General features: G+C 37.3%; 1 protein-coding gene across 1 annotated transcript; it reads left to right on the top strand.

Annotated features, from left to right (window-relative positions):
* The first annotated feature begins 1,492 nt into the window (after nucleotides 1-1,492).
* Nucleotides 1,493-15,060, top strand: LOC122081996 (cell division control protein 48 homolog C-like). Its single transcript, XM_042649465.1, has 10 exons — nucleotides 1,493-2,583; nucleotides 4,844-5,460; nucleotides 7,432-7,584; nucleotides 8,482-8,598; nucleotides 8,754-8,858; nucleotides 13,573-13,638; nucleotides 13,769-13,833; nucleotides 14,130-14,331; nucleotides 14,485-14,622; nucleotides 14,732-15,060. Exons 1-10 carry the CDS (start codon nucleotides 1,602-1,604, stop codon nucleotides 14,777-14,779), a joined length of 2,493 nt encoding a protein of 830 aa, XP_042505399.1. The 5' UTR covers nucleotides 1,493-1,601; the 3' UTR covers nucleotides 14,780-15,060.
* Nucleotides 15,061-19,870: the final 4,810 nt, after the last annotated feature.

The following is a 19,870-nucleotide window of genomic DNA, read 5'->3' as shown; positions in this document are numbered from 1 at the left end:
CTTCTAATACTGCTTCCTGTGTGGAGATAGAAGCTTTTTTGCATCATTTAGGGACTAGGATTGACGGCATCTAAGGGTGGACTATTGGTAAAGTATAGTTCGCTTGCAGTGATTTACTTTAGCTTATTCTATAGCCTTCTAACGTGTCTTGGCCGTTTATTTTTATCTTTATTTTTTGGGAGATTTTTGTTAAATTCAATTATGTCATCTATGTGTATAAATGTAAAGAAGCTAATCATCCTATGTTATGTTTAATGGACTTGGATAGTAGTGTTAGGATAGGAACTTTAAGTCATTCTATTATGAACATCTGGATATATAATATGTTTTTGTTTATTATATTTGATGCTTTTCATCAAAAAAAGTTCACACTGGTTTGATCAATTGAACCTAATTTATATTGATTATTAAATATATTGGGTTCAAGTTCAACCCGTTTATAAACAAATAGTACATGGTGCAAAGGGTAAGACCAACATGTGCTTGACTTGGCTTGACACGTTTAGCTCAACTATTTATATGTATATTTTGATTTTTTCTTAATAAATAGATTATATATTCATATATTTATCAATCATTAAATATAATTAAATGTAATAATATATAATTTTTTTGTAGGGTCTTTCATTTTTTTCTTCTAGATTATTGATGATTTAATAAAATATATTAAAATATTTTAAATCTAAGATAATGAACTACGTTTTAAATTTTTTTTTTTTTTTTTTTTTTTTTTTTTTTTTTTAAGCTTTATTGGTACATTACCCCTTTAAGGCCCAATTATAGTTCGATTAGGAAAAACTTAGTTAAAGTCTATAACCCAATCAAACCTGACACAAGATCAACTCATCCCTTAAATAGATAGATCAAGGTCCAAGGGTATAAGCCTGCCAAGCCTGATCAAGACCGACCCGACCAGACTGATTGACACCGCTAAACTACACCACCCCAACACTAGATTCCTACACATCTATTTACCAAATTAGCTGGTCTTGTACCCTTTAAGTCCGATCCAATCCAGTCCGTTACAAGAAATATAATGAAATGGTGAGAAACTATGGAATCCATTGGTATTGTGCAAGTTCTTCCCCACACCGGTGTCGTAGAGAATCCTAATCCCTTAGGCTATGTTTAGTAGCCAAGAAAAGAAAAAATAAGAATTTTTGTGCTTTTTTGTTAGTTTAAAATTATCTCTTTGTGTTTGGTATGTCTTCATCTAATAGAAAATTTAGTTTTTGAATTTTAAAATTTATTTTGAAAATTGTAAAAATTTTTTATACTTCAGAACAAAATTATTGTAAAAAACACAATAAAACATGAAAAAATATAAAAAATTTTATTTTACTTTCTTTTGTTATCATTTTGTTATCATCTAGTAGTAACAAAACATACACTTTTTTATTTTTTCACCATTTCATATCTTTTCTTCTCCTTTTTTTTTCTTTCTCTAGATTACTTTTTCTTTTCTTTTATTTTCTTCTCTTGCCTACCAAACATAGCCTTATTGTCGAGGCGCAAAAAACCTAGTTCTCTGCTGCGTTTTGCGGCTTGTGCCTGCAATCTCCCTCTTCACTGTCTCTCTCTGGTTCAACACCGAGAAAGAGATGATGAAGAAGAGAATGGCAGGGCGATCTCCTTCCGGCTTCAATCGTAATATTCTTCTTCGTCGCCTCGAATCCTGTAAGCACAAGTCGAGCGTTGAAGATATAGTGGAGCATCTGCGCTCAAGCTTCCCGGATTACAAACGAATCAAGCAACAACCCTTCTTCAAACACGTCCAGCAAACCCTAGAGTTCCAACAGAGAAGAAAAAATTTCTCTGCTCTCACTTCCAATGCCTCAGATGAAGTCGAAGAAGACGCTGATTCCCCAGCACCCTCCGCATCCCCTGTTCGTAAGAAGGTCAAGAAGATGGACATTAGAGAACAGAGGCTGCTTCGTACAGAAGCCGACTACATTCGACGTAAGAACAGAGATCAGGATCGTCCTTCGACCTCATCGGCGGCGTCATCATCATCCTCTTCGTCTGGGGATGATGATGAATCGGATGGTGCAGTTTCCACTTCCGAAGATGCAATTTATGAAGAGAAGGTGGAACCTGAGTTCGATTTGATGAAGTCAATGCTTCGTTCGAGTTACAGTGCATCGAAGAAGGAAACTGATACCAAGGTTAAGGCTGCCGAGGAGAAGAATTTGGAGATGGAAGTTACTAATAAGGAGAAGAAGATTGGTTTGATTGGTGGAGATGGGATTGGAACGTTGGGTTCGAGGAAATCTGCAGATTCGAAAACTTCTAGAGAGAGAGAATTGAGTAGCGGAGATGGTTATGAGGTGAAGGGGAAGGATGGGCCGAGGTTTAAGGATCTTGGTGGGATTAAAGGGGTTTTGGATGAGTTGATGATGGAGGTAATTGTTCCACTTTACCACCCGCAGCTGCCTCGGTGGCTGGGAGTGAAGCCCATGTCTGGGATTTTGTTACATGGACCGCCTGGTTGTGGAAAGACGAAGCTTGCTCACGCGATTGCCAATGAAACTGGAGTGCCCTTCTACAAGATTTCAGCCACTGAAGTAGTTTCTGGTGTATCAGGTACTTAAAAAATCTTTTTATCTGGCTTCTATTTTTCTTACTTGTTCTTTCCATTTGTCCAAAACCCTTTAATCGAACGGTATCGGGATTGATTGTGGCTGATTCCAATTTCTGGGACTCTGTTCATTGGGGATAATGGGATTGTTGACACAGTGGAGTGCCTGTGTAACTGTGTAAACAATGAAGGATCTCTGGATACGATCCCATTTTAAAACAGAGAATCCAACTTATAGTTTCAGTCAGTTCATAGGAACTTTGAAGTCAACTGTGAACCCTGAAGCTGTTAAAATGAAACGAATGACAGAGTGAATAGGGATACCTCTGTGTTGGCCTAAGTTGGCTTTTGAATATAATAAGAAGTTAAGAATTATGTAAGTTGCCTACTTTAGCAATCTAAAAATACAACCATGGAACGACTTTCAAATTAAGGTTATAGGAACTATGAATATATACCAGAGCTTTTCGAGAAAATAAGCTACTATTCCCCAGTGAAAAGCGAAGCAAAATCAATAGAAAAAGAAACAGAGAAGAGAGAGAAGAGATTATACTCTAGTAATGCAATTGTCTTGATTGTAAGTGATGTGAAACCAAGAGGAAGGATGACAAGCATCAAGTCCGAGTTCCGATGACCTTAGAGTCACATTTGGAATTTGTTGAAACCAATGGAATTACAAAGGGGGTTAGGAAAACGTTATCCCTACTCTAATGTCTTCTACATTTGGTCTTTAGAACCCACAAAGAAGCAACCCAGAAGAAATGAATATGAATGGAGAATTGCCATAGTGGAACCGTGTCTATCCAAAGTGATTCTACTGAATGGAGAAGATGGGAAGGCTGGGAAAATCCCTAAAATCCTTTCTTTTGTTTGTCTATATATTTTAGATGTCAAAACTACCTTTACATTAGGCCACTTGCATGATTATCTTTCTTAAAAAATAGTACAAAAATGGAAAGTTTGTTTTGTTCACCCCCCTCTTGGTTCTGAAAATCAGGGGTTTTTTTTTTGGTTTTACAAAATGGATATTTCTGGAACAGTTCGTCAAAACTCCCAAGCTATAAAAAGAAAAGAAAGTTCTGAATAACATTAAAATATTTTTTTTTTGGGTGAATAAAATAATTCATTACCAAAGGAGAAGAAAATACATATAGACCCCTAAGAAGCAGGGGGGAGAGGAAGGGACTAAGGATCCACCCTCATGGAAGGGAGGGGGCCCTAAGCAAAGCAGGGGAGAGACCTCAAGATACAACAATGTGACTATTCCTTGGGGAGGCAATACAAGTTTTGGTCACTGGAGCAGTTTTTGCTTTTATATCAAAGGAGATGGAGTCCCAAATCTAACTATCCGTGCGGGTGTTTGCTGTCCATTTCCTACGGTTACGCTCCATCCAAATCTGGTTGATGGTAGCACAAAAAGAAAGTTTACCTACAACTTCATAGATGGAAGACCCTGCGAAAGTCATATCCACCCAGATCCATTCCCTTTGAAACGGAAGATTAATCCTGTTTCTGAATAACATTATTGAAAGAGGCTATGGTCAATGACAGGATTACTGCAACTGATAGTAAACATAGATTTACAAATGTCATTATTTAGTGGTTGTATAAGTTCAACTTTAAACTACTTGCTTGAACTGGGGTGTATTGATATATTGGTGGGTCTCTTTTAGGAGTTGGTTGAGTTGACATTTGTGTACAGATATATCTTGCACTACTAAGATTAAAGAATTATGATACCAAGGAGTGATCCTGCAAGTTTTAGGCTCTAGAAAGAGCAGGGGGAAATCCAAAAGTGACGTGGCTTCAAGATAGTATTAGAAGACTTGCTGATGTATGACAAGCTGAAGCTATGGCCATAGATATATTAAATGGAGGAACAGGATTTGGCTGAGTCCAAATAGTTGGTATAAGGCTAGTGTAGTTTTAATTTTTCAATATACATGATTTCCAATTGTATTATTTTAACATGTACTCTTTTACTAATCAAATACTCATGGTGTTCTTTAGCAAATTTTTTTTTTTTTAAATTTTAATTAATTAATTAATTAATTTTTTAAATTTACTTCTGGTGTTCTCGTCAAATATTTTTTTCTTCAAATCTGTTGCTGCTTTCAAATGCTAATTATTACCTAAATCTGTTGCTGCTTTCAAATGCTAATTATTACCTAACTTTTTGTTGGAAAACCAACGTTATTGATACCTCATCAAATTTTTTTATTACTCAGTGATGTCTAAAATTTCATCTTTATGTGATTGCTTTAGGTGCGTCAGAAGAGAATATACGAGACCTTTTCTCAAAAGCATACAGGACTGCTCCATCAATTGTCTTTATTGATGAGATTGATGCCATCGCTTCTAAAAGAGAAAATCTGCAGAGGGAGATGGAACGGCGAATTGTGACACAGCTGATGACTTGCATGGATGAATCACACCAAATTATGAAGCCAGATGATGTAGGTTTGAATTCGGAAGCATCTGATTCCAGACATGGTTATGTTCTTGTAATTGGAGCTACTAATAGACCTGATGCTGTTGATCCTGCCCTCAGGAGGCCTGGAAGGTTTGACCGGGAGATTGTTTTGAGTGTTCCAGATGAAAATGCACGGATTGAGATTATGTCTGTGCTCACACGGAACCTTCGGCTTGAAGGTACATTTGATCTTGCGAAAATAGCCCGATCTACGCCAGGCTTTGTTGGAGCTGACTTGGCGGCACTTGCCAACAAGGCTGGTAACCTTGCTATGAAGAGGATCATAGATAGTAGGAAGTCTGACCTAGCCAGAGAATCTAAAGATGGCGACCATCTTGAAGAATGGTGGAGGCGCTCATGGTCACCTGAAGAAATCGAAGGGCTTAGCATCACAATGGTCGATTTTGAGGTAAGCAGGAAATAAGTAAATCACTTACACCTAACAAAATTGATTGTGGACATTCACTTGTGCATCATATGCTTATTATTATTCCTGTATGTAAATGTTGCGTGTAACTTTTTCTATGTATTTTTTATCCCCTCATAACTCATATGAGAACTATTGTTCTAGTATTTACTTTTGAAGGACAACTAAAATAATTTTGAAGCTTTGGCATTAAAAATTTATGTCTCATTATTAAGGCGCTTAAATAAGAAATTTGTTGCTGAAATCAAGAATTTACTCACTTGCCCTATTCCTAACATATATTATAAACCACCTAAGTATGCATGTAACTTTTTTTTTTTTTTTTTTTTGTGTGGGGGGGGTGGGGGTGTGTGGGTTTGGGGGTCACAAAACCCTGCTTTGGAATGGTTATGGGCCCATAAGAATAGTAGATAACTTTAAGAGTTTAGATAACTTTAAGAGTTTAGCGGCAAAATTGTAAATGTGTTGTATGGTTGAAGTCTTCTTCAACCCACGATAGGACAACAAAACAATGGTAACCTGAGCCTGTTCCAGATGAGAGAACTCTCTCTTGTGAAGTCCAATTGAACTGACATTTCAGGTTATGATTCCTAATGCATAACCCTCTTGAGTGCCCCTAACAATGGCTTTACTAATCAACTAGCAAAACTACAGATATGTTCTGAAATAATATATGGCAGTAAGAACAACTTCATAAATGAATTCTGATTTGGTTCTCAGTACAGCAGGGGTTGGGGACAAGAACCTAGGGTTTGTGTTTCCCTACCCCATAATATCAGCCTGATCTTGTGCCAGCAGGGTAGCGTTTTCTTGCCCATATGTATGTATATATATATATATATATAGTGCAAAAGAAATCTGTCCTGCTGCTGCAGAAAACACCAGTGTGTGGGACCAATGAGAGGGGGCATGCCAGCATCTTCAGTGCCCTGGCCCATGGGGCAGCGTTGTCTTTTTGCGTGCCCAATCTTTGGGCTTTTCCTGCGCCAGTAGGATAGGTTTCTTTTTCCATATATGGGGAAGCCAGTGTGCAATTTCGAGCCTTGAGGAGGGGTAGTACAGGAAAACACTGAAATAAGGGGGTATATAAAATGTTTTACGGGGTTGCTACTGTAATCTGAGTCTTAAGAGGGGTGCCCACGTGCAGTTTCAATTTTTAGTTGGCGGCTTACCCATACCCTATTTTTTGCAAAAAATAATTACAAGCAAAAAGGGTTTTTTTCACCTTCAAAATTGTATCTTGCACCAATCTAGCTCAATTACAACTAAAGGTTATTGTAGATGCTCCAAAGAAATCGACAATGTCTTAATCCGGGAAGAGATTGAAGGATTTTTTGGCAAAGTTCACGTCTTTTTTTTTTGGGGGGGGGGGTTTGGGGAGGGGAAGGGAGGGGAGAGGGGTGGGTGGGATTCCATTGGGTTCAGTCTAAACATGGGAAAGTTGTTGAAATGAAATCAAAATTTCAACCTCAGTTCGCAAAAATAGAGTATTATATGTAAAGGGCTTTCAACCTCAGTACGCAAAAATAGAGTATTATATATAAGGGGCTTTGAAACATTTTGTAATTTTGGCCATTTCAACAGAAATGCGGACCGAAACCTTGATTTCTGGTGGAGTCGACCCCTGTTTCATATCAACCTTTGTCAATACCGAAACAGTTTGTCTAAATTTCAGTATTTTGACCAAAGTTTTGAACTTCGCATGTAAGAGGGGGAAAAACTAGATGATTGTAATCGCTCTCTCTCTTTCTCTCTCTTTCTCTCTCTTTCTCTCTATATAAGTATATATATATCTCCCTCATCCTCTTGGGAAATTCTACAGTATATTATTTGTTTTTATTTGTAGAAATCTTCCTGTTCATTTTAGTACATCATATAAACATTCTTGGCATTTTCTTCATTGATTTATTTTGTAAGATGTTATTGAATGATTTTTTTTTGCTACTTCTGCAGGAAGCCGCTAAGATGGTTCAACCTTCTTCAAGAAGGGAGGGATTCTCCACAATACCTAATGTCAAGTGGGAGGATATTGGAGGGCTTGATGCACTGTGGAAAGAATTTAACCGTTACATTGTTAGACGTATAAAATTTCCCGAGGAGTATGAGGTAAAAATTACTCCTTTTTTGGTTCAATAATTCTTACCTTTTTGACTTCTAATAGGGCCAAGATATAGAAATAACTGGTGAGAAATGTGCTACTGATCACTTCACTGTTTTCTGTGTATCCAAAGTAGATGAATTCTCTCCTTCCCTCTCTCTAAACGATGTTCATCTCACTAGCCTTAATCCCATGTATTTGGGTGGAGGTTGGTTTCAAAAGTCATGGTCTTGTTTCCACTTTATACGTATCTAATGAAGTTCCTTAAATATGAGATTTATAAGTAGCAAAGAAAAGGTTAAGATCAACTGAATTATAAATACTAAAGACTACAAGGCTGTCAATTTAGCATGATCCTTATTTTGACTGAAGGCTTTGAAGAACTCAAACAGTCTAATCCTGTCTTTATTATTAATATTAAAGACACCAATGTTTTGTTTTAGGATACATAATAACCATTGTCTTTATTATCCTCTCCTTCCCTCTCTCTAAAGCAATGGTAAAAGGTTTGGGGTGCCAGTTGATAATGCCAATGCAAATGCCCTTGTCGAGTCTTGAGGGCGACCACTTTGCACAAAAATACCAAAGGTTAGGACTTGCTTCATACTCTCCCTTCCCAGAACACCTTATGGTTGGATCAGAGCTAGGAAATGGCCCTTTAATACTGTATATAATAAGTGGATAATATGATATCTTTTATGGCATCTTTTTCTTCTCTGAAATCTTCTGCTGCAAACCTTAATTGTTACATTTTTTTCTCTCACGTCCTTCAATTTTGTAAATGGGAATGCCTTCTCCAAAATTCTTTGGAGACATTTGCTTCTACTCCTCTTAAGAATATAATTTGGAATTTAATTTCCTCTTCATGAGACTATGTATGACTTTTAAGTGTTTGCTCTCATCAGGAAATCGGAGTGAATTTAGAGACAGGATTTTTACTTTATGGACCTCCAGGCTGTGGAAAAACATTGATTGCCAAAGCCGTAGCAAATGAGGCAGGAGCCAATTTCATACACATAAAGGTTTCCTATTTAATCATCCTCATCAACTTCATCACTTTCATGATGTTATGTTTATTATTTATCCATGATGTCTTCCAACAAGATTTGCGTTTGATGGGCCCACATTCGATCCTTTAAGAGAGCATACTTATGACCGTGTTCTGTTCACTGTTTAGGGCCCAGAACTTCTGAACAAGTATGTTGGAGAAAGTGAGTTGGCAGTTAGAACAATTTTCAGTCGTGCAAGAACATGCTCTCCTTGCATACTTTTTTTTGATGAGGTATCGTTTTCTTAGTCTCTAGCCATTTTTTTTAAATGTGATTGCTCTCATAATTAAGTACTCAATGGTAGAGAAAAGGCTGATAGTGTCAGTTGTCAATGATTGAAGCTTGACTTGTTGAGGGGTAGTCGTAATAAATAAGAATGGTGTGATTTATGTGGATTTTATTTTTTATGTTGATCAGCCATCATCTAATTACTATAGAAACTTCTGTATCCTCACAAACACATTGGGTGATGTCCTTAAGGGTCTACACCGCTTTTTGAGAAGTGGGTTTTCTCTCATTGGGTGGTGCAACCACTGCAGGGTCATAGAGGAAAGGATCCTGTGATTAAGAAACTTGTTTGTTAGCACCTTTATTAGGTAAGACGAATCAAAACTTCATATTGCATGCTAGAATAATAAGAATAGAGTTCATGTATTAGAAATAGAATTTAAGGTAGAATGCTCAATGGAAAAGTTAGTGGTGGGACCATGTACTCAGGGATATCTTTTGAGGCATTTGTGTTGATGCTTGGGGCCTACTCGTTTGGTTTGCATCAGGGAAATTAGGAGCTCTTAACAGGTGCAAACATTGATTCATGTACTCACATTTTCAGTTTACCACCATTGCCATTGTTTGAGGAATTGGAATTGGATTGCCAGTTCCTGTCGAATCAGATTGAAATTGGCTGGATCTGGTTCCCAATTCCCATTTCAACTAATGGAACAGTCAGTGGAGTGGGGCAGATCAGGAATCGGTTGCTCTGGCCCAATTCTGTGACTCCTGCATGGTGGCCACGTGCCCAGTTTGTCCAATGTGTAGTTGACATGTGGTATCATACTATCATCAACAATTTAAAAAAAAAATGTCACTGGAAGAACGGAGGGAGGAGCAAGGGAGTCGGAGACGCAGAGAGAGAGAGAGAATTGGTGTCAGTGCCAGTGCTGATGCCGGTGCCAATGCTGGAGAACATTGAAGAACTCACTCAAAACACAGTAGTCATAGGGTTGTCTTAAGCCTCATCTCTTGAATCTGTCATGCACCGCTACAATGGCAGGACTTCAGAAAGATGAGAATTAGCGGCTTTAATGGCAGAATCAATGCTCTCTTTGAGGGTTTTCTGCACGAGCTGAGCATATTGAACAGTGTATTCAATCCATGTAGTACTGTTGGCCATCACTCAGTGACATCTCTGATTTCTCTTTCGGACCTGCAACTGTTGCCATGTTAGAGCTAGAGCTTGAAACTCAGCTTATTGTGTGCATGGTCATTTCTCACTGCCATTTAGACCATCATTTGTCCTTCTCATTTCTTGAATTGTGCGCACGGTCATATTGCCTGATTCCTCAAGGTAAGGGTTTTGCGAGAGCAGGAGAGATGGTTAAAAGAGGGGTGGGGGCAGGGAGTTGCAAAGAGGGAGGAGCAGGGGTTTTTGGAAGGGGGGGATAACGAAGAAGAGGGGTTGGGGGAGTTGCAAAGAGAAAAGGGGTAGGGCCTGGGGAGTTGAAAAGTCACATGCGTTGCATCTCTGAAGACAAATCACGAAGTCAGAGACTGATCTGTGCAGCTTGTGGAGTGCTTAGTGCTCTGAGATCCAGTGATGAGGAAAACTGGGGAAGTATTGGTGGGGACTGGGGAGAGAGAGCAATGAGTCTTGCCGGCTTAGAGCCCCTGCCAAAGAAGGAAAGAGAAACAACAGAATACCACAAAAGAAAAGCAGAGAAGATGAGTGGAATAATTTTACATGGAAGATCAAGGGGAAGAAACGCTTGGCCCAGAATTTTGAAGGGGAGCTGTGTGAAGGGCAGGTGCTGGTGGCGCTTCAGAGCTTTATTGTGAAGCAGACAAGCAATGAGGCCGTTGAGTGGATTTCATTCAAGACCAGCAATAATACGGCACTTCACATAGAAAGGGAGGCGGTGGGGACACTTGGACCAAGTGGAGGAGGGCTCCCATGGTTGCAGAGAATTGGGGAGATGGCCAGATGGCGGAACCAAGAACAGCAGAAGAGGATTGCAGCCTGCAGTAGTAGACTGAAGACGCTTTTGTATTTTATTTTATTTTATTTTTAATATTTAAATTGCGATTCTCAACCTGGTGGTGAGGTGTAATTGACCATTTCAACGCGATTCAAACCAATTCAGATCGGAATCAAATTCAGAATTGGTGGTACTGATTCTAGTCCCAACTCTGATTTCTCAAACCTTGATCATTATAGAGTATTTCTACCAGCACCGGTGCTCTTTCTCAGTGGCTTTATCATTGGTTTTACTTTTACCATATATTGGAATAATCTCAGCCTATTTTCTGTCACTGTTGGACTTCATAAGTTACCTATGATGCATTCCTGAGTTTGCCCTTCCTAGTTTTCCTCGTCCTCAATATCAAGATCCTTAACCCAGTTTGTCTAATTGTTGTTTCATAAACCTTTCTTTCAAGTCTAACAAGAATGCTGGTCACTTATTCTTCAGGGTCACAACCTGACTTTACACACACTGATCTGACTTTGGGCTGTCCTTTGTAATATCTTCATCTTTATGGATTAAAGAACTAATAAAAGCAAGTAAATAGGGTTATTGACCAACCTTCAATCTTAGCTTCTGTTTTTCTGTGTGGTAGTACATTACTAATATTTTCCTTCGGGAACTCCTTTTTGAGTTTTGTCTTGTAACTACTGGATTGAACACCATCCAATCTCGATTTTCTCCCTTTTCCATTTCCCCCCTCTTCTGTTCCATCTATCAACTCTACATAATCAACTGTACTTAGCTGTAGAGTATCTTTGATGAGTAGGTCTACTTAGGATTTTTCCCATCTAATAGCTTCTTTATTGTGTTACGTCATGGATGACAAAGGACTGAATTTCCCTTTGCGTACCGTAACTTTTAATATCAGCGTTTGCTTTGATAGTTATGTGGATTAAATCTATATGTACTTTTAACATCAGCGTTTGCTTTGCATGCTAATGAACAAAAACGAAAGCGAGTGTAATCTTTTTATTACCTTTAATAACATTGTGAAATTTTCCGTGTTCAACATTTTTGTTGTTGACTTTTATCTGGGAGTATGAGGCCTTGGTTTTGGGATCACATTCACTCCTGCTGAAATTTAGGTGGAGTTGCTTGTATTGTAGGGAGAGTTGGCTGATGAGTGAGACTGATGGGGACATCAAAGTGTACAGGCGCAAGAAGAAGAAGAAGCAGCCATCTTTGTGGCTGGAAGAATAGAAAGAAGAAGATCTTGTGGGCCCCAAGCTCGATCAAGATTTTAGAAGATCTTAGAAGATTTTAGAAGATCTTGTGGGTCCCAAGATCGATCCAGATTTTTAGAAGATCTTAGAAGATTTTGTGGACCCCACCAAATCTTATTTGATTCTAGTATTTTGCTTTAAATCTAGTGATATTTGATTGTCTTACACAATTAGGAAACTAGGATTTCTTTATATTGATCTATTAGGTAGTTTTTATTTCATGCAATTGAGTTTCTAAGTATCTTTTTATTTTTGGAAGTTTATTCCCTTTAAGTGTAAGGCCATTGGCCATTGTTTATTTTCAATGAATATTAATTGAAAAGAAAGCCAAGAGCAAATCCCCACCCCTCTCACGGTTCTCTCTCTCTCTCAATCTCGACTTTTCTCCCCTTCTCTCTCGCCTCTTTCTTCCCTTACTCTCTCGGCTCTCTCTTCTCTCAATCTTCTTGTCTCGCCTCCCTCTCTTTCTTTTCAGTCTTATTATTTTTTTTCTGCTGCTGCGTTATACTGCTGCACCTGCTGCTGCGTTATACTGCTGCACCTGCTACTGCATTATACTGCTGCACCTGCTGCTGCGTTATTACTGCTGCACCTGCTGCTGCGTTATTACTGCTGCACCTGCTGCCTTACCCCACTGCTGCTGCAACATAATTCTGCCGGTACAAAACTGCTCTGCTGCAACTGTACATCACTGCTGCTACTCTCTCTACAATTGGCTGGGTGTATCTTCTTCAACAAAAAGTGGACTACAACCTCTTTATTTTGGAGAACCTGGATTTCTTCTTCTCCCCTCAGATCTGAATAGCAGTATGGTAAAGTACTAAACTAAATCCTCCCCACCTCCCTTAATCCCTATTACATATATTGCAACCCATTGACGTTGAAGTCTGCCTTTGCCCTTTGTTTATGCCTATTTTATCGATTGTTGCATATCTAAGTTGGGTGTCTAGATGGATTTGTGCTGAACCTAATATTCATATGTCGTTTGTTCCCTTCCCCATATCCCCACTTGAAACTTGAGTAAGAATTTATGTGTTTTTCTGTCTAGATTAATATTGCTTTTGGCTACTTTGTTTATTAGTCTCGCTTTATCTTGCATGCTTAATCGTGTTTGCTGAGATTCTTTGGTCTTATTTACTTAAGCCCCTTGAGTTAACCTACCTAGTTAGTTAATCTTGTAGGAGACCTAGTCATCTAGGAACCCTCCTACATCAGAGACTGTAGAAGCCCAAGCAAAATAATAAATTTGAAATTACTTCGTGAAACAAGTTTTGACCTCTAATATCTGGTTAATTTGTTGGTTCAACAATTGGAATTTCTGAGCTAGAGTTTCAATTAAGCGTTCTTACCACGTTCTGTTTTAGTATGGCACCCTCGTTACTGCCACTAGGCATTTAGGCTTTTCATTTGTTGCACAATGGCCCTATTGAGTTCGATTTTTGTTCCTCTTACATGTGGGATGTGTTGCTTAAATTTTGCAGGTGGATGCTTTGACAACAACACGCGGAAAAGAGGGGGGTTGGGTTGTTGAGCGGCTTTTGAACCAGGTTACCCATGACACAAACAGACTCTCTCTCTCTCTCTCTCTCTCTCATGCGCACATACAACTTCTGCCAGGAAAATCAAGAATCTTTATTCCTAACTTGAGGCTTAGAAATGGTATCTTTGTATTTGCAGTTGCTCATAGAGCTAGATGGTGCTGACCAGCGACGTGGTGTTTTTGTCATTGGTGCTACAAACAGGTATTTTTTGTGCAAATTATTTTTGTGGGTCTCATGCTGCTCTAGCAATGAGTGCGGACCTGGGCGCAACGGTAAGGTTTCTGCTCCATAGCGACCTGGTGGTTGTGGGTTCGAGTTGGAAAATAGCCTCTCTGCGAAACAGGGATAAGGCTGCATACATAATGACCCTCCCCAGAGCCAGAGTGTCGGGAGCTTTGTGCCCTGGGTACACCCTTTCTATTTTACTTTAAGCAATAAAAGTCCTCTTCTTCCCCATCCATTTGGTGCTTCATTTCTTGCTATGGTGGTATGAGCAGGCCTGAGGTGATGGATCCTGCTGTCTTACGGCCAGGCAGGTTTGGGAAACTTCTTTATGTACCTTTGCCTGGTCCTGATGAACGTGGATTGATTTTAAAAACACTTGGTCGCAAGAAGCGTATTGATTCTGGTGTTGATTTGATGGCCATTGGGCAGAAGGAATCTTGCGAAAATCTAAGTGGTGCTGATCTTGCAGCAGTGGTATGTAAATGGATTTCTTAAGTTTATTTCCTTGTATGATCTTAATTTTGATTTCAGATTTTCATCTGTGATTTATAGCCTCAGGCAATGTCCTCCAACTTCAGTTGTGCATTTTATATTTATTTACCTTTTGCTTTCAAAATCTCTTGCCAGATGGATGAAGCTGCAATGGCTGCACTTGAAGAGAAACAAGTATCAGGTCTAGGCAGCTCCGATGCAAATCCATGGACCATTAAGGCAACGCACATCGAGCAAGCATTGGAGAAAATATCTCCATCTGTCTCAAACAAGGTACAGGAACTTTGCTGTGACTACTTGAAAATTTTTATATGGGATTTACGTCTGGGAGCCTAATCTCTACTCTCTCCTCACGGTTTATTCGTTTTTGACTGGGATGCAGCAAAAGCGCTACTATGATGTTTTGTCGCAGAGCTTCACAATGGCATGAGCACAGAAAGTACAATTTTGTAGTGTTTCAGTTCATCGTCTATTACAATGTCTCCTTCAAACACTTGGTCTCAGAGAGTACTCTAGGCGGTAGAAAAAGTTTTCTAGTTGTTTGGAACGCTTCTGTTTATATCTTCATTAGAATATGTAAAACTGATTTTATTTTCCTTCTGTTCCATAGAAGAATCGTTGGAACATGGAAGTCTATTCTTTCAGTTTTTAATTCATGTGCTTTTGTTTTGAAACCCCTTAGTTTAAGCAGAAATTCTCCTTTTAAATTTATTGATTAGAGAGTACTGCTGGGGATCCATTTTCTTCTTTCATTCCTTTGTTCTAATGTTTTCAATTTGACTGTTTTTCCAGCTTCATTTGGGCTGTGTTTGATAGCCAAGAGAAGAAAAGAAAAAAATACACTTTTTGTACTTTTTTTCGTGGGTTAAAGAATTTCTCTTTGCATTGGTATGTTTTCACCCAAATAGAAGATTTAGCTTTTGAAATTCAAATGAAGTTATCTTTTGCTCCCCGACAAAAATCTTGCAAAAAACACAAGAAAACATGAGAAAATATGAAAATATAATAAAACAAAAGATGAATAATTGCACAATAATTTCTTATGTGTATCTCTTCTAAAATTCAATTTTTTTTGAATTTTATTTTTTCTTCTCTTGGTTACCAAACATACATACTCTTTTTATTTTTTTATCATTTCATCTTTTTTCTTCTCTTCTCTTTTCTTTTTTAGATTCTTTTTTCTTTTCTTTTCTTTTCTTTTTTCTCTTGGCTACCAAACATAGCCTTGGTTATGTCATAAGGGTGTTAATCGGTTCGGTTTTGGTGTATCCGGTGTGATTTGGTTTGGTTCATATTTATTTGTCTGAAACTAAAACTACATCATTTACTAAACGGATGCACTTTTAGAAATCGATTTTGGTTCTACAGTTTTTAAACGGTGTTGATTTCACGGTTTTAAACGGTTTTCATCGTGGTTTATTTCATATGATTTCTAAATGGTCAATAATCGATTTGCTAGTTTATTCGCATGATTACTAAAATTTACTTTTGTTGATGAACACTTCAATCTTGTATAAAATTAAATGAGACATTGAACAAGCAAGGAACATAACTACATAATAGGAGTAAATTATTGAATAGACTGTTGGACAACTTCTATGGTCCTTAATTCTTTCCTAAATTAAACCATTATGTTTTGTTAGAACAACCAAATATTTAATCGATATACGGGTTAATTGGATCGACTTTGACGGTTTAAATGTTTCGATTTTCATGGTGTTAATTCAGTTTGAAATTTACGGATTAAAGAGTTAAAACCAGTCTAACCCATTTAACTAATTGGTATTAAACTTTAAATCATAACCGAACCAATTACTAAATGGTTTGTGGTTTTGGTGTAAATGGCTTAGTTCGATTTCGATTTCAAATTCACATCCTTAATTATATGTGAAGTGAATTTTCACTAACAAGAAATGAAAAAGTAGATGAAAACAGTTTCTACCGATTATATCACTACTTGGAGAACAAAAAGTAGCAACCTTGTCTTCCCGTTGCTTCCTTTCACATATGCACATATGCACATATGCAGTATGGGTGTCAAAACCTAGCTTGATCCAATAAAATTGATCGAAATTGATGGTAGAACCGGATAAAATCGAATTGAGCCTCATTAAAACAAGAGTGCAATGAACTGACCAATATCCGGACAGACAATTAAATTGAATGAAAATGATAATAATAATAAAAAAGAAAAATCATTGAGTATGAGGTTATGAATAGGTGAATATCAGGTTAGTGAGAAAATTTCTGGTTATAAGTGAAATTGTTACAAATTAACGAATATGAGGTAATTACTAAAGAAATTGATTTGTAACAATGCTTCCATTGATCTCTTTTTTTTTTTTGGGTAACATTGATCTCCTTGTTTGCTTTACACAAAATTAGTTGGACGGTTAAATAAATGATTTGATAGTAGGATATTATTTTGTACAAATGATTTCAGTACAAATTCTATTTATCTATTGATTTTTATATTAATTATTTTCTCCTAAAAATTTATTTCACTTTATTCTGATTACAACATGAACACATCAAATCAATTTTTTTATTACTAGTTATTTACTTGTTTGACTAGGGGTAGATAATTTAAAGCGTTTTCATTGAATCTTTCCTCATTACAGATCATTAATATAAAATTTGATTGTGGATCAAGCTTGAAAATAAATCGATCTAAATCATTATCAAATCGATAATGAAAAATCAAAATAAATCGAAACCATCAGGCATATGCTCAAATTGGCTTAACTCTTGAGACAAATCCTTTTTTTTTTGTACATAAGACCGGGTTAGTCTGAGACGAAAACTCTCGTGCAGTGGCCCTAAGAAGTTTTGTGTAGTATTGAAGATTTGATCACAGGACCTCGCTTCTTGAGGCAGAGGGAACCAGCTTAATATTAATTAATATAAGTCCATTAAGTATTAATTAATATACATTAAGTAATATTAGAGAACAACCAGCTTGATTCAAGCTCCTTGTAGACCTCCTATCAAACAACCCCAGGTTAGATCAAACTATATTTTATAGTTTGTGACCTCTTGGCATCAGGATGGACCACCAACTCATCGTTGAAAATTATCTACAGAACATGGGTCTCATTCCTAGTTAAAGCAAAGAATCAAAGGATGTCGAGTAGAGGTTAGATTAATTTAATAATTGGGTCAGTTTCCGGCAGACAAGAACGACTAACAAAACTCTCTCCAGAACAATCATAGCTGGTCTGATTCCATAAACAATCTATATCAACTCTAAACCCTCACTTTCGTCCAGATAGGTGGTTACTGGTTAGGCAAGGTTGGCCAGTGTTTTTAAGAACTGGGATCAGACATTTTTTTTTTTTTTTTTTTTTTTTTTTTCCCTGATTCCATTCTTTTAAACACTGGGAATGGTTAGAAGTAGGTGGCCAAGGTGGCAGTGGCATACTTCCACCTCCACCTTTAGGTGATTATCCCCTAAAGGTGAAGAGAAGTCTTGATTGAAGTGAGGAAGAACTTGATATCAAGAGTGATGATACATTTGGTCATTGAAAAAGTTTAAAATTTTGGCATTGTGAAATTTGAAACTTGGTATCTATGGCAACATGTTAGTTGCGGTTCGAATTTGGAAATAGCCTCTCTTGCAATGCAAGAGGTAAGATTGTGTATATTTATTCCTCTCGGATTGTGCCTACTACTTGCACCATACATATGTATTGGAACCATATATCTAAGGGTGTCAATTGGGAACCGAAACCGATATTAACCCAAATTAATCAAGCTGAACCAAACCAAATAATTCGGTTCAAATTTGGTTTGAGTATGTGAGTATGCTCCTCGGTTTAGTTCGGTTTTGGTTTCAGCGGTAAGAACCATCGGTTGGAACTGAAACTGAACCGAATTGTCTTAAAACCGAAAAAAGGCAAAAACCCTATTATAGTAGTATCGTTAAGACTGAAGTGGGAATTTTTTAATATTCAATTTTGAAAATTCAAGAGTGTTTTTTGCAAGCTCCTCTTTTTTTTTTTTTTTTTTAGGTGGTAAGTGTTTTTTGCAATTTATCATCACATATTTATATGCTAAGACAATTTTGGAGTTAGCAATGGCCATAAGGCCCATAACTTGAGCCCATTATGGCTTTTGTTCCATCAAAGTCATGGTTCAAAAGTGGAACAATTTTCATAACCGAAGTACAAAATCGAATTAAAATTGCATATCAGAACCGAAACCGAACCGATCCAAATTGAATCAACTTGAGTATCTAAATATGGAACCAAGTCGGTTCTTGGTTCAGTTATAGTCCACCTTACCATCATTTGGAACCGAAATCAAACCGAGCCAAATTGAATCGGCTTGAGTATCTAAATATGAAACCGAGTCGGTTCTCGGTTCAGTTATGGTCCACCTTACCATCATTTGGAACTGAACTAAGTAACCGGAACTGATTGACACCCTTACATATATCATTGATATTTTCCTTTTCTCTTTCTTTCACCCTTCCATTTATCTACATCCTATATTTTCACTTCACAACCTATAATCAGGTTGATTTTTTCTTTATGCAAAAAACATTTCAGTTTACAACGATCGATATATCATACTGGTTATTAGTTCTTTAGTTCTATAGATTAGTTCATACTATGAGCCTATGGGGGGATCCAAAAGCTCAACGGTCACACACTAAGCATAGCAATTCTACCAAATGGTTGAATAAATTTTTATTCAACCCTATAGAATTAAGAAAAAAATTAGAATGGCTCATTTTTTTGTTTTGATTGAAGGGAAAAAATGCGAGAGTTCGTTATTTTTTGTTTTACAAATAATTGGAAAGAGTGGAAGACAAGAAAAAATAAAGGAAAGGATTATTATTCCTTTTCTATAAATATCCAAATTTTAATGCCTAATACCCCATAGATAGTTCGAACGGTATAGGAACAATAATCAAGGAGCATCGATCATAAGGATGCTTTTAATTTTATTTTATTTGAAATTGATTAGTATAAGATAGAATATGAGCAAGAACAAGTTCCATTCTAGCAAAAAAAAGTTGGAACAAGTTGCATGTGAAAGTGGCTTGAAAGTGATGAGTCTTTTCAAAATTTTGAGGGACTTTCAGCCCAGGAGGTGGAACATCAGGAGACTGTAGATCCGTTACAAGTGGGGGCTGGTTCATTTGTTTGAAAACTCAGATCAAAATCAGCTGAATAAGCCGATTCACCTGGAATAGAACGGGGCCAATGGCCGATTCCAATGGAGCACAACTGATTCTACTTCTATTCAAGCCGATTCTGGAACGATTTGACTTGGAATTCACTAGGAATCAATGGAGGGTTGATTCCAAGTTGATGACTTCACTGAAATAAATAGAGACCCAAACCCATTTGGGAAGCACCCAATCTATGATTTTTATGAAGAACAGTTTCAATATCTACTAATCTGGCCTAACTATGACCAATTCTTGTTATATCTATATTGCTATTCAATATTCATCCTCAAAAGTAAGAACTAAAATCATTTTCATTTAGGAAGATCAAATAAGACAATCTCA

The sequence above is a fragment of the Macadamia integrifolia genome, chromosome 1, assembly GCF_013358625.1.
Source record: "Macadamia integrifolia cultivar HAES 741 chromosome 1, SCU_Mint_v3, whole genome shotgun sequence".
NCBI classification, from domain to species: Eukaryota; Viridiplantae; Streptophyta; class Magnoliopsida; order Proteales; family Proteaceae; genus Macadamia; species Macadamia integrifolia.
This window is presented reverse-complemented; position numbering and strand designations above follow the sequence as displayed.

Coding starts and splice junctions, on each gene's coding strand:
- LOC122081996 (XM_042649465.1), top strand. CDS start 1,602: ATGATGAAGAAGAGAATGGCAGGGCGATCTCCTTCCGGCTTCAATCGT. Junction 8,599..8,753: donor CCAATTTCATACACATAAAG/GTTTCCTATTTA, acceptor TTCACTGTTTAG/GGCCCAGAACTTCTGAACAA. Junction 13,834..14,129: donor GTCATTGGTGCTACAAACAG/GTATTTTTTGTG, acceptor TGGTATGAGCAG/GCCTGAGGTGATGGATCCTG.